The 14,745-nt window shown below is 45.6% G+C and overlaps 1 protein-coding gene across 2 annotated transcripts; it reads right to left on the bottom strand.

The window, feature by feature from the left end:
• Positions 1-1,295: 1,295 nt before the first annotated feature.
• On the bottom strand, positions 1,296-14,577 carry rundc3aa (RUN domain containing 3Aa). Of its 2 annotated transcripts, none has more exons than XM_041957150.1 (11): positions 14,342-14,577; positions 5,941-6,068; positions 5,545-5,678; positions 5,338-5,423; positions 4,984-5,073; positions 4,288-4,368; positions 4,034-4,199; positions 3,783-3,940; positions 2,915-3,028; positions 2,650-2,756; positions 1,296-2,300 (listed from the first exon to the last, which is right to left on the bottom strand). In XM_041957150.1, the coding sequence occupies exons 1-11, from the start codon at positions 14,446-14,448 to the stop codon at positions 2,158-2,160; spliced, it is 1,314 nt and encodes a 437-aa protein (XP_041813084.1). In that variant the 5' UTR covers positions 14,449-14,577; the 3' UTR covers positions 1,296-2,157. The 2 variants fall into 2 exon arrangements, with proteins under 2 accessions (XP_041813084.1, XP_041813085.1); XM_041957151.1 differs by having other exon boundaries at positions 5,953-6,068; positions 14,342-14,576.
• Positions 14,578-14,745: the final 168 nt, after the last annotated feature.

Here is a 14,745-nt window from a genome sequence, read left to right as displayed (position 1 = left end):
GAGATTTTTTTTCCTCCACTATGCGGGGCATGGCCTTTCCCCTCCTCCCCTTCAAACCCACTTCCACACCCGGGTCTATTCACAGTATGTGTGGTCTCTAAAGTGTGGTTCAGGGGCTTCTAAAGGTCACTACAGGGGCTCAGAAGGGCCAATCTTCACTATTATTTGGATAAGGTCCCTTTCCTTGAGGTGCATTTAGCTACTTCAAGCAAGATATAACCCATCACAACCTTTTCATTCAATAAAATAAATTAAAATATTGTTTAGTTTGATATTATTGTCAGTACAATCTCCCAACAAAAGATTTCCCCAACTAAATATATGCATTCACAATGAGTGAGGTATCCTGAGAACACTCTTATAAGTCAGGTACCGGTGGTCAGGGGTCTTCTTTGTACTGGTTTCACTACATTTTGCTTCACTTTATTATTATCGCTTTATTGTGTGTTGTGTTGTGCCAAAGCCTCAATTGTAGTCAAAATTCCTGATATAATTAAAAACATTCCTTTCTCATATAATGCAGAGTGCACTGTAGACTGTAATGAGTGCAATAAGACCTCATCCACCTTACTCAGTTATCATTTAATGCATATTTTCCTACTATGTACCCACCTAACTGTGTATTAGTTCTGTAGATTGTTTTTAAACCACATGCTTACTCTCGTTAGACCTTAGCACGCCAGTTTAATGAACTCTGAAAAAGGTGACATTTATACAATTTGGCAACAACACATATCCAACAAGGACTGCAGTTCTCTTGAAAGAGATACTCACCATGCGTACCAGGTTAAAGCATCATGTAAAATGCATCCGTCTTCACAAGGAGGTCATGTTCTGCTATAAAACAGCCGCCCTGCAGGTTGGACAGGCATCAGTATCTTGATAATGAACACCTGAGCAGGGTGGCTGCCCGCAGGGTGGCTGAAATGTTATGCAGTCACTAAAAGATTATTTCGATCCACCATCTGTACTGTCCAACCTGGCCTAGTTGGTTAAGATTTATTTTTAGAGTTTAACTACCCACGTTTTTCCCTGTAAAACCCTCATGTCGTCCAGAATTAATGAGCATTCTGGGTACTCATTCATCATGGCAAATCTTATAATGTTACACCACAAGATGGAGCCAGATCACATGTGTCCCAGGCAACTAGCTGCTCAAGCCACCATCATCATTTACTTCCTGCTTGGAACCATTTTTTAAAATCACTGCTTTTAGCATCGTATTTCTTTCTCTCCAAAAAGCCATACATGACCCTCCATGCACTGTTCTGCTCTACACAAACAGACACACATAATGGAAAAAGGCAGTTTATTGCAACGCAAGACAAACAAAAGTAAAAGAATGTATGCATGTAAAACGAACATACTGCTGCATTGAATAAAATGGGATAAATGATCATATGTGGTAGCTTAAGATTTGATAGATTCCATAAATAGCTGCACAGATTTGAACAAACTGAAACAGTGTTTGATTACTCAAGCAGGAATGATTTGCACCTTCAGGGGTGGCACGCCCCGGACGCCATTCAGTCACGCATAAAACATACTGCTCAGTGCTAAGTCACTGGAAGGACAGTCTGTAAAACGCCATCCTCTACTTTATACGAATAATCTCTTAAAATGATCACATCACGTCTCTCTTTGCAAGTGGCTGCATCCAAAGAGCTGCAAGTGCTGTTTTGGTTACATTTTGACAAGAAAATTGAGTAAAACAGGCCCGAGGTGCACAGACACACAGACGATGTCATGGGAAGGAATACTGATATTCAAAAAAGGAGCAAGATTTGAATACAATTGAAGGAAATAAATGGATGCATTGCAGGAGGTCTGACGGGAGTTGGCGGAGCACGGTTGCAGCTGAAGAGATTCACAGATAGTACAAAGTGGCTGTGGGAGAATGTGAGAGAAGAGTCGAGCGGATAAGGCGAGGAGAAGGGAAAGAACCAAGAGACGGATCCTTTCGGCTTTCTGACTCTCATGTGTACAAAAATCCAGAGATGGTGTCATGACTTTCCTGTTGCATTATTACGGAGCTGTTGACGCTCTTGGTGGGTGGAGGGAGCGGGGTTTTGGTCGGGTTTTTTGGGCAAGGTCAACGCAGCATCACCAGGCAGACAGGCTGGGGGTTAAATCTCTGTTGCTGTTGGTCTGGAGCTCCTAGCTGGGAGAGAGCGCAGGGCTGGGTTCAGTGCTGATGTTGACCAAACACTCGCTGGACTTGAGGCTGGCCAGAGACTTGGAGCTCGGTAAAGAGGCCAGAGAGCCACACAGGCCCAGCATGGAAGGAGTGTTGTCTTTTCCTGCAGGGACAAAAACAGAGAAAAGGGAACAATAAAGTCTCTGATCACGCATAGTTCAAGCTGCCCACATGAAACAGCACAAACAGGCATCAAGCCGGCCTTTGTATGAGTATGTGTGCACACGTGCATGGGTGGCTGCCTATGAAAGGCGTTTATACAGTAGTGGAAAGAGCACAAATATATTCCTACTCAAGCAGAAATGTTCTTACTTCATGCCTGTGTTTTCTCTTCTGGAGTATAGAAAGAAAAATGGCTGACTTCTCCAAAAGTGCAACAAATACTAGCAAGATTACAGCATGCTAACAACCACTGGAAGTTCAATCATTGCAAAAAACAAAACTATTTTTACCTGCTGAAGTCCAGGCAGCGTCTCCGTTCTGTCTCCCATCAGTCTTCTGGGAGTCCGAGTTCAGACTGACTTCAGCAGAAAGTTGCTCCAAACTGTGGAAACTCCTCCTGGATGGACAAAAACATCATCACATTCACCCGAAGCCATGTTCTGTGCACTGATTGCATCTATAAGCACCTGCTGATTCATGCTATGTGCGTTAGTTACCGATAAAAATACACACAAATATGAATAAACTGGAAGCAAACTGTTGATGGCAGTTTACCTGCGGAAAAGCTTGACGTCACCCTGGTTGTTTGTGATGGTGGACCACTGGTTGACCAGCGGGATGGAAAGATCTTTAGCCAGATGGGAGGAATCACAGGGCATGAGGGCAGAGCTGGACGAAGAGTACAGATAATTCAGAAGAGACGCTTTTAACTTTAAGCGATGAGCCACTTTTTTGTGTGCATGCAGTCAATGATATCACTCTTCCTTCAACGGACAGTATGTAATTTCTGCCACTAGGGGTCCCTCAATCAAAACAATGAAAACAAAAGATGCAGTTTGAAGTAGTGTGGGATCATGGGAGTTTCTTCATTGTTTAACAGCCACCATTGTCAATTAAAAGGCAAAAAAATAGTTTTATTCACATTGCGTTCAGCGACTTCCTCCCTCACTCTCTGACATATCATCTGCTGTTTCCTTTTTCCCTTTGACAGATGACCAAATGAAATGCACCGTTAACTTGAATGAAATTAATTTCTCTGTGTTTGAAAATTGTTGGAAACTTTTGGGATAATGATGTAAGTATAATATCAAGGACATGAATAAGGACAATAAAATGAATAAAAAGTGAGTAAGATCAAATAAACAGGAATAAATAGGAATAAAACAGTTTATAAAATATATATATATATATCAAACATTTGCATTATTTCTTATTGTATTTTAATATAGTTGAGATCAGATGTTTTAGAGTGAAAAAGGTGTAACCTCTCAGTGAGTAATCCATCATAAACTGGTCGGCTTGTCGACCGATAATTCATTTGCTACTGAGGAAAATTTTGCATCAAAATAACAACTGTTTCTAGTTGTAAGAATATTTTAAAACACAGGTGTGTGTGTGTGTGTGTGTTCTTATGCTTTCTCACAGTTGTGCCTGCAGCTCCAGCACGATGGCCTCCAGCTCCTTCTTCTCCTGTTGGCTCTGGACCGTCAGCTCCTCCACCTTGGCTCTCAGACACTTGTTCTCCGTCTCCACGTTCTTCAGCTGCGACTCCCGCAGGCGCACCAGCTCCTCCAGGTAACCCTGCAGCACGAAAGTCAGGAGATTTATGTGTGGCAGCCCACAGTGAGCAACGAGGATTTAAACATTAGCTTGTGAGCAGTTGTCGTGAGTCACCTTCTGGGCATAGACGATCTTAAACCTCTGCTCCATCTTGCGACACTTGTTGCTCCAGCTCTCCTCGTCGGTCACCAGAGGGATGTAGGGATGCTCTGGGACGCTCTCCTCGCTGTTACTGCTGTCCACACTGCGGCGGTCCTCCTCGTCGCTCAGGTAGTCATAGCTGCACAGCGGAGAGGACACAGCGTTGCAGCATGCACACAGATGTGAAGCTAAAAGCTGAAGGACGGGTGCAGCAGGGTCAGTCTCACCTCTGGGTGAACTTCAGGTAGGGCGTGTAGTCGATCACCGCTGGGGATTTCCCATCCAGAGTCTCCCCCTTCAAGCAAAAACTGCACAGACACACAAAAAAAATGAATTCACATTAATGACTGAAAAAACTGTATTATTAAAAAGCAGCATGAAAGCCACATGTGTAAAGATGTTTGTTCAGCTTTATGTGTATACTGTGCATGCAGTGCAGCGCAGTGTATATGGAGTTAATATGTTTCAACATTTAAAGAAACGGCCATTTTTATACTTTATATGTGAGACACACTTTCATCTACATAATTGATACAGAAATACATTAAACATGAGAAAGCACATATACATCTTATCACCATGTTTTATTCATGAATACATACTCTCTACTAATACCTTAACAGAGTTACTGACCGTGGGAGCTGGGACCCAACACGAGGATTCCTAAGTCTAATATATATTTACATTTGTTTGATTCTTATTCAAAGAAATAGGTTTGAAGTACCTAATGATTAGGTCTAATCAGTTTTAAGATCCATTTGTGCTCCTAGAATAGAAACCGCTCCACTCAAATTCATATATAATTCATGCAGGATCCTTAAAATAGCTTACAAACATATATCATACAGCGGCACCGATATAAAAAAAGCCTGTGGTGTATGAGTGTGTGTACTTCTATGCTGAAACATCCTGCATATGTTCACCTGAAGTCAATGGCACTCAGTCCAATCAGCATGCCAGTCAGGACTGTGGCCTCCTCTCTCAGCATGATGGCTCCATCATCATAGAACCTCCTGTCAGGTGAAGAGCTGGTTATCATCTCTTACAAATATAACGCTGCAGCTACTCAATGACGGATTTTACATGTTTGATATTCCGCAGCCGGCGTGTACTTTCCTCAGTAGGAAAGAAAGCGATGTCTTTTATTTTTACTTGAAAAGCTGAGTGATTAATACGAGCAGACAAAGCCACAGTGAAGATGTAGCATCGCTGCAGCTGGGGTCATTTCAAATCCAAAGCGTTGCTAAAATTAACAAAATCAGAAGTTTCAGTCTGACCTGGTTGTTCTTGTGTCCCGCAGAGCAGTGGAAACATATTCAGACAGACGCTTCTCCATCAGCGCCACTCGAATCCACGCACGCCCCTGTAGGACCATGTATAAGTGAGTAGGAACAGAGGGCCTCCTTTTCTGCTCGCTCTCGCAATATCCCACACACATGCACACCCATCGTCACGCACACAGTTCTGCATAGAAACACTCTTGCCTTGGCTCGCGACGTGCTGATGTTCTCTATGTTCTCGATGCTGGCAATGCAGTTGTTCTGCACCTTGCTGCACGCCAGCCGGATATACTCCCAGAAACTGCGCTGTCCATCTGAGCTGAACCAGCTCCCTGAACCTGGTCCAAGACGAAAGCACGGCAATAAAACATTTCTGCTCTGACAACAGCACACATTGTAAGCATGCAACCACGGCAACAACACAGCTGTATGCTTAATCACATGTTTTTGCCATTTTGGTAATAATATAATTTTGCTTGCATGATTAATGTCTGCAGTGTAACCTATGCAGCAGTTTTCTATTCCAGTTTTAAATATAATTCATTTTTTTTACTGTCTTGCATTCAAAGTCACATTAGCTTCTCCTGTACGATATGTTACCTGCAGTGTTACCTTTGAAGCGGTGGCTGAGGATGTGCTCTAAAATGGCCGCAAAGTTAATAAACTCCTCGGATGAGTCATCTATGGGCTCTGCTGTGTACTTTTCTAGGAGAGTCTTTACAGAGAATCTGAAACAGAAGCACAGAGAAAAAGAGGAGTTAACACAAGACAATGCGGTGGAAAGAAAAAAATCTACATCTCTACTTCGTATATATGAAGGATTTGAACTTTCAGCTGGGTGTGTGCTGCACAAGCCGCTGAACTGCAGCCGTGTACTGTACCCAAGCAGACAAATGTGCTACTGTATCTGAACCCTGCAACAATAGCAGAGAGGAGGATTTTTTTTTTCTTTTTTTGGGAACCACGCCATCTTATCATACTGAGGTCACCCCGATTGTCTTGTGTACTGCACAATGTACCCCTTCAGTGCTTTGGCAGTGTTATCATGAAAACAATACAATTAACCCCCTGTCTCTTCAGCCTTTGTGCACGCTGTGCTTCCAGGTCCCTTTGGGTCTTGTCTCTCTGAGGGACCGGCCATCAAAGAATGATCAAATAATTCCCTCCCCCTCATCCATACATGGTGGTCTGATCTATTTAGGGCAGCCGCTGTCGCAGCTTTAGTTTGGCTTTTGACCTCACGCGCTCACCGTGCTGCACCCACAGGCAGCTATGCAGCTTGCACGTTAGGAGCCGGCATCCAGGCACGGGCTCGGGCTGACTGCCTCTGCTTCGATGGGCAACACTAGCATCACCGAGGGCAAGACTGCCCTGGCAGTGGGAAGCACCTCCATAGCCAGGGGAAAGACGACCGTCTCCTTGGGCAACTCCTCCATCTTCAGGGGAGTGACCACCACCTCCATGGGAGACTCCACCATCCAGAGGCAAAAGACGACTGTGGCTCTGGGACGGGCCAGCTTCAGCCGGGGAACCACAACCACCTCCTTCCGCAAAGCCTTGATGTCCAAGCGCAGGAACACCTAGATGGAAAGGACGGCTGAAGCCAGGGCTAAGACACCCAAAGCAAGCAAGCAGTCCAAAAAAGACTCTAACAATGAGTGGAAAACCACATTCTCGTCAAGCAAGACCTCCTTCACCAAAGGCAGGGTTTCGATCCTGAGGACTAAGTACGCCATCTCCTGGGGTCGAACCTCCATCTCCTGGAGCAGAACCACCGTAACTTTGGGCAGCATCAGCTTAGCGGTGGGCACAACCTCTGTGACACGAGGGGAGACCACAAGCTCTCTCACCACTCTGACTTTCACCCATGGGACCAAGTCCGTGTCTGTGGTCAAAACCACCCTCATCAGGGGCAAAGAAACGCACAGCAACATCTACTGGGATTTTCACACATGACTCCTGCACACACTTAAAACCCCAAGGATATTTCTATCTGGTCAGTTTTAGCAGGTCAGTAGCACTAAGAGTCAATAAAAAACATAGCTGCTATGATTGAGATCAACGTGTGTCAGGAATTACAGGTGAATGTGGCATCCCCTGTGATTCCCGAGTAAGAAGGTGCGACGTGAGCTGCAGATCTAATGGGTTTGTAATCAAAAGCCATGCCGAGCGTGTTATGCAAATGCGACAGCGATGAGATGACGGCTTATGGTGTGTCTCCTTGGCAGGGAGGGAAAGTGTGAAACAGCCGTGTGGGATGTATGTGGAGACACAAGAGAGTGTGTGTTTTTCATCAGCACTATTCTCCTGTATATTGTGCATGTACAGTCGCCAACGTGTCTACATCTTTGCCATCAATGTGGTATTTTTGTGCATGCTGATAAGAGCGGTCGATATGAAGTCTGCCTGCATGTCCATAACTACACTGCCATGTGTGCACCAGGAAACAGTTCTGAAGGAGCAAACTGTAAAAGCTGGTTGATGTAACAATGCTTATAAAAGTAACATGTCTAAACTCTGCTTGGCTTGATTGTTTTGTAAACAGATCTGTGAGATATTCTACGATTTAAATGACGTAAATGGTAGAAATTAAAGGCTGAAATAAGTGCAACCATTTCAGCAAGGACACAAATGGAGGAACCACACCCATATTTCAAACGGAGGGTCAACACAAACACAGGAGAGGTACAATCAAAGCCTCAACATGTGGAGCACATGAACACATTCCTCTTCCCTCTTTGCAAATGTGACACAGTGCCACTCATTTCACATATGGTGTATACAGTCGTACACAGAGGCTATGTCTTACAATCACAGGCTATAGGGAACAATGGCTCAGAAGAAAGTGATGTCACCGCAGATTGCCCCCTTTTCAACAATGTGTCCTTCAACCGTCTGGTGTCGTCGTGGAGATAAGACAATCGCTCCTCTGTCCCGTTCCCCCCAGATAGGCTGTGGCCACCTACGGCTGCCTCTGTCCATTCACAGGGACACATGGGTGGTATGTGGCCTTCCAGAGCCCACGTCCATCAGCTCAACGAAGGCATTATGCGACACGGGGGTCGCGCTATCCACGCTTAGCATTCTGGTCTGCTCTGGATTGTAGCTGATGTTACTATTATCCCCGAGGGGCAGAGCAGGGTGCGCTGCATGAGCGTGCGATGCTTTGCGTCGAGTGAGCCCCGAACTCCGCCGTCGAATCTGGGTCAGGAAGACGAGCTTCTCCTCAATGGGCAACACCAGCTTCACCGAGGGGAAGACGGCCTTAACCCTGGGCAACACCACCATAAAGAGGGGCAAGAGCAAGCTTGCCATGGGGAACTCCTCCATCACCAGGGGCAGGAGCACCACCTCTCTGGGCTCCTCCACCATCACCAGCGGGAAGACCAAGATCTCCCTGGGGAGCGCCTCCTTCAGCAGGGGCTCCACCACCACTTCTTTTCGGAAAGCCATCTTCCCCAAACGGAAGACGCTTTAGATGAGAGGGGGCCTCTTTGCGGGGCGGGGGGAATGGCGCAAAATGTCACAAGAAAACAGCACCGTCACAGAGAATATATGGACACCACTACTGCACCTGCACAGGGTCTGTTGCAACTGAGAGCAAAAACTGGATTAAATCTACCTTTGGACCTTTGACTTGTTGTTGGTCATGCCGGATTTATCGAGGAAACAGGTCAGTGGCATCTCAGTTCTGCCTCATAATGATCCCTGCAAATACCAAGTAGGTCAGTCAGGTGTCGAGGTGTAACAGAGCTCCAGGATGTTAGGTGGAGTTCCATGGCTCCACCATGACCCACAAACTGGGTTTTACTCAAATCCAGTTGGCAGCTGATGCTGATCCTGTAGATGTTTGCTCGTGAGCGCAAATATTGTATGTTGGGGAAGAGAGTTACAACTGTTGTCACATTTAAGCTCCCCAAAGGGATCTGCTTTAGAACACAGGTGTTGCTTTGACGTGTCCCATCAGTAAGGGGATTCTGCTAGACCAGAATTCATAGAGAACTGTTCCATTCTGTCTAAAAGTTATGATAAAGAGGTCATAATAAAGCATAAAGACGTCCAATGAGGGGAGCATTTACGAAATCAAGCAATTCCTCATTATGCAAAGTGTTGAGTGCCCCCGGTGGTTCCCAGGGCCCAGTATGGGAACCAGTCGTTAACGGCCGAGCTACCTGTTTGTTGATGTTACAGCAGGTATAATCATAATAACGGAAAGCCTTGCTGGCCTCTCTGATAGAGCGACGGCGTTATCTCAAAAGGGACAGGGCAGCAGATGTTTGTACATTAGCTGAAGTGCTTTGATCTGAAGGGGGGATTTCTGGCGTGCCTCAGATGCAAATGGATGGAGTGGAGTAGCAACATGCTCTTGGTACGATTTGACACTGAAAAACAACTGCAGGGCCTTCTCACAAGCTTCTTTTGTGCCCCCTCTCACTCAGCCTGGATCGCTGCCAAGCCCACTCCCAGCTCTCTTTAAATGTCCTCTTGTTCTCCTTTCTCACCCCTCTACTGTACTTACACGAGTGTGTTCCACCCGCAGCACCGCCCAGGACAACCAAAACCACATTTATCAGCAGTGACGCCTCACCGAAATACACAGAGCTGCACATTAACTCTCTCAGCTTTCGTTTCCCCCCCATAAACATTTCCCTGACTCCTCTCTCTTTCTCTCCCTTCCTCTTTCTGTCTCTCTCTTTAGTCTTGGCATAACCAGCAGGATCAGATGACACAGGCGGACTCCTCACTGGCCGCAGCATTGTGTAACACCAGCCAGGGCCGTGTTTATCGTCCTGGACTGCTGGGGGAGACGTCCCGTCCCGTACTGGATCGGCACAAAAGGCCAAGAGAAAGAATGCCGCGTGCTTTGAGGAGTGTTAAGATAAGACTGATAATTTGGGCCACATCAAAATAGACTAAAAGCCGTAAAAAATGCGACTACAGATGGGTGTGTCTTCCTCTCACCGGCCCCCTCTGTGAACAAGCGTCCAGGCTAAGTGTTTCATGGTCAGAGGAGGTGTAGAGGGATTCATGTGCAAGATGGACAGAAAGGGTGTTGGGCTGAGAGGTGCTGAGAGCGTAAATCAGATGTTAGAACCTGACAGGGGGGTGTAAAATGAAGAATAACAGGCTGTCACAGAGAAATTGCTGGTGAGAGGGGAGGCTGATCCGCAGACGAGAGACGCCCAAATGTTTAGTCAAGCCTATAGACACTTCTGCTGTAATTTCATATACTTGATGGTGTTGGGGAAAAATAAGCTTCAGAAATCAGAGACAATGCAAAAGAAGGTTGAGACTGAACTAGAAAACCCATTTCCAAATCCCACTATTTCTTAAACAAAGAGGTGGAAAGTGGCACCCCATGTTCAGAAGAGTCACCCACGTGCAGAGGCATGTTCATGAGAGATGAACATGTAGCGGTTCCTGCAGTACAGAACATTTTATTCTCTAGAGCCACGCCCCAGAAGAGCTCAGACCTCAGCCAGGATGCAACACATCGCCGCCCGCCCTCCTTTCACTCCCTGTTCCTCTTGTTTACAGGAAGCAGCTGAGGGGATAACACCTTACATCAGGCCTGTCAAGTCTCACTCATCTTATCTATGTTTTCTTAGGTTCACCGCGTCCACAGCAACACCGCTCCTCCAGGCACGGAAGACGGCTCGAGAGCCCTTAGCCAGACTAAAGCAACAAAGCAGCAGATTTAACCGTTACAGTGCAGCGCGCAAGGCCCGGTGCCGCTGGTCTCTCCAACGTTTCGCTAAATTCAGCTCAGATACACCAAGTTAAACTGGGTTTCCATGAAAATTCCCACCGGCTGCAGAAAGCCTCAGCCCTGCCATGTTAAGATAAGACCTGTTGCTAGTGGCAACAGCACAGAGCTACACGGTGACACTGCTGCCACTGTGGACGTGATAAATATCACCAAGTCTCTCCAAAGCCATTAAGACAAAGTTGCTTCGGCTCCTCTGATGCTGCCAGGTTTAAAACACTGCAGCTAAAATCGGGCTTATTTTCATGTATTACCCTCAGAGAGGAGATTTAACAAGCTTTCTCCTTTGCTGACATTTTGCAGCTGCAACTTTCTCCCCTGACTGCAGAGTTTATTATTTTCTCTTCATTTTAAGTCTCAGTTTCAGTTTATCATCAGGCGACTCTCTTGTAACGCCTTAAAGTGCAGAAAAATGTGGAAGTGAAAATGTTTGATCAGGTTTTCCTCCATTATACACAAACGTCTATTGCAGTTCATATGTGTGTCTAATTCAAATGGGCTCCTCCTGTTGAGCATGACACTGTAAACAAGGCACTGAAACACTGAGCAGACATTAGACAAGTTTCCACGCCTGGGACCCCACATTACGCCAGATCACATACATACACTTTAAAAAAAGGACTGTGGTGCCAGTTTGTCTTTGTCATGACCCCCTAGTGACAGACCCAGACCTGAAAAGAAGCAGCCCCCTTTCTCTGAAGCCCCACGAAAAAGACATAACTTCATCAGACGGATTGTTGGGAATTGAACATGTTAATCTCTGTGTGTGCTGATTGTATTTAAACGTGTATGATGTGACAGCGAGGGAAAACAGGTCAGACTTTATATCTACACATGTATTAGGGGAAAATAAAGGCTTGGCTTGGTGTACTAATCTAGCACTAACGTCAGCTTAGCTCCTGTAGGCAGGCGGCAGTTCAAGCTGTGGACGTAGCTGCGTCTCAGCAGCGCGACAGAGCCTGGATCCTGTATCCTGCGCCAACACGACGCCCAGCCTGCTTTAATGCGCCGCCAGAGGCCCACTGCCGATCCAGGATCTCTCTCCAAAGAGACTGCACGAACACACGACAGCCTTTGACTACTTGAATCAACTCTGACCAAAATGGCATCAAGAGGAAAAACAAAAACAGGTCAGAAACATCATACACGAGGAGATGCAGCTCTGACTGCGCCGCAGACTTGCCCGGAAGAAGTTGCCCTCCAGCTGAACCTAATCAATGTCATGTTGTTCATTAGAAAATGGTAAGAAACTGTGTAGTAAGCATTACTGATGGAAAGCTGTTTGAGATTTATTTCTGTATTGTCCTGTGTGTTTGTCATTAAAACGCTTAAATGATTAAACAGGTCTTAGCACAGTCAGGCCAGACTGAAAACAACAGTCTTTTTGTGCCCTCGCTAATCTTTCTGCGTGTCGTCAGTCCACTGTGAGAACTTTTCTTTCTTTGCAGACATGCTCTGTGTGACGTTGTGTGTTTTGCTTCACTCTACGTGTCATTAAAATGCAGACGGGACCTTGGACAGAAAGGTGCTGGAATAAAAACGCTTGATCGTGTGTCTACTTGACAGTCTGGACATTGTCTTTTTTAGTTTTAAACATCATGTGTGAATACGGCCAAAGGCAGTCACAAGACATTAAAAGAGAAATGGCTTGGAGCCATGACGTCATTTTGGCAGGACGCCTGCACTCTCTACACAAATAATTAGGTCCCTGTCAGCGATATAATTTACGACTACAGTCAATTTGCAATTCAAGTCCCATAGTAATGCTATAATAGATTTAACGAGAGCCTGATACAAGTATGAAAGTAAAGCTGCAATCTTCCCACAAGCCTCTGGTGATATCACAGAGTGCAAAAACACTATGAAGCCACTCTAGAAAAGCTATTTCTACAGAGCAGATGACATTAGTGGATCAACAGAAACACAGTAAGCAACTATTTTAAGACAGAAAGTCTCTTATTCCAGCTTCTCAAGCGTAATTTGCTCCTGTTCATCGTCTTCTAGGGTAGTAATTTAAATATATTTAGGGTTTGGACTGAATTCGCCACCTCAGGCTCAGTGAAGATCAATATTCTACAGTATTTTTCTGACATTTTATATACAGTTAATCAATTAATCCAGAAGTGCAGTTTATTTGCACTTCATTAGCTCTCGTAATGCTGCAAATAATATCAAAGGGATGTCCTCAACACATAACACATACTCAGTATCCCTGCTAAGAATACTACTGTATGCATTTCCTGTTGAGGACGTTATTGGACTAAAACTCCAGAAAACAGGAAAAGGTCATCACTAATTCTGTACTAATTAAACAGTTTAGTCCAAAAAAGAACAGTTCTAGAGATACTGACTTGGATCATACTGAGACACCTGAATGTCAGTCATGTCCATAAGGAGCCTCATTGCTCACCCAATAGCGTTTGAGCACTAAATCCAAGAGATGCAACTCAGACCAGCAACCAGTCACGTTCTAAAACTGGAATCTTATCAAGTAAACAAAGGGTCCTCTCAGATCTCTGATGCATTTGAGTCTACAGGCCCGACCTCTCTTCACACTGTACACGACAGTCATAGAAGGACTGCACATCGCGGCCCATCAGCACTCGCTGTACTGAGTAGGCTGAGGGACACTGATGGGGGAGGAGTCCTTGCACTGCTTCAAATGCCCTTGTCCCACACAGGCACTCCACCTGGCTGTGATGGAGAAGGAAACCTGCTGGTGGTCATTGGGTTTTCTCTCCTGCTCTATTCTAGGAGAGTCTCGTTTTTAACCCCTGAGGCCGTGTTTATCAGTAAAGACAGGAATCAAGCAGGTGTCTCAACCTGTTAAAAATAAATAAGACTTTTAAAAGGCATCCAGCAGAGATTTGATCTTTAGACGTTACAGCAAAGTGCATCCAGGAATGCAAAGGTCACTATTGGAAAAGAATCATTGAAAATTAAAGGAATGTTATAGGTAATATTTTTCTGCAGAAGCGGGTGTGATGGCAGGGGTATGTGAAGGTGAAAACGCACCTGCCTCCACTTCATCCCCCGCCTTTCTAGAAATGTGTGCATTATTCTGCACTATTCTCCACCTATTTTGCATCCTGCTGCCATTGTTTCACCCCTGGAATCAGCTTGTTAAATAAACATCCTCCATTGTGATCATCTAATTGAAATTATTAACTGAACAGCACGCAGGGACTGGCACTTGCAGATAATACAGCCTGTCGACGGTGTCGTGATGTGTACCTGCAAACCGTGATGAGGTTTTTTCGCTCCACGCCGACGCTCCGAGCAGACGCCTTTTTCGATGTCAGACCCATAGCCATTGCTGTCTGAATGCAGCCCGACTCCATCCAGCGGCGGCCCTGGGGCCTCTTCCTGATCCGTGCCCAGGCCAGGACCCCTCCCTCCCCTCCTGTGTCCTACAAACACCCGCTGTCCTCTGCGGGGAGCCACGGATGCTGCTGCTGCTGGAGGACAGGAAAGCGGCGAGCAGCGTTAGTTAAAGTAGAGACTATTAAATGCACAAGTTCCGGTTAGAGATTTCGAAGTAAAATCACCTTCACTTATTTGCGTTTCTCTGTGCTGATTGTCGAATAATGATACTTTTATTTCCACTTTTATTTCCGGTTGTGTTGAGCGTACGTCAT

Source organism: Chelmon rostratus, chromosome 17 (genome assembly GCF_017976325.1).
Source record: "Chelmon rostratus isolate fCheRos1 chromosome 17, fCheRos1.pri, whole genome shotgun sequence".
In the NCBI taxonomy this organism is placed as follows: domain Eukaryota; kingdom Metazoa; phylum Chordata; class Actinopteri; order Chaetodontiformes; family Chaetodontidae; genus Chelmon; species Chelmon rostratus.
The sequence above is the reverse complement of the archived record's forward strand: the minus strand, read 5'-3'. Positions and strand labels throughout refer to the sequence as shown.

Excerpts from the sequence above, each read along its gene's own strand:
- rundc3aa (XM_041957150.1), bottom strand. The coding sequence starts at position 14,448 with ATGGAGTCGGGCTGCATTCAGACAGCAATGGCTATGGGTCTGACATCG. Across the intron at positions 4,369-4,983 it reads CTGAGTGCCATTGACTTCAG|TTTTTGCTTGAAGGGGGAGA; the intron begins GTGAACATATGC and ends GTGTCTGTGCAG. Across the intron at positions 2,757-2,914 it reads GACGTCAAGCTTTTCCGCAG|GAGGAGTTTCCACAGTTTGG; the intron begins GTAAACTGCCAT and ends TTGTCCATCCAG.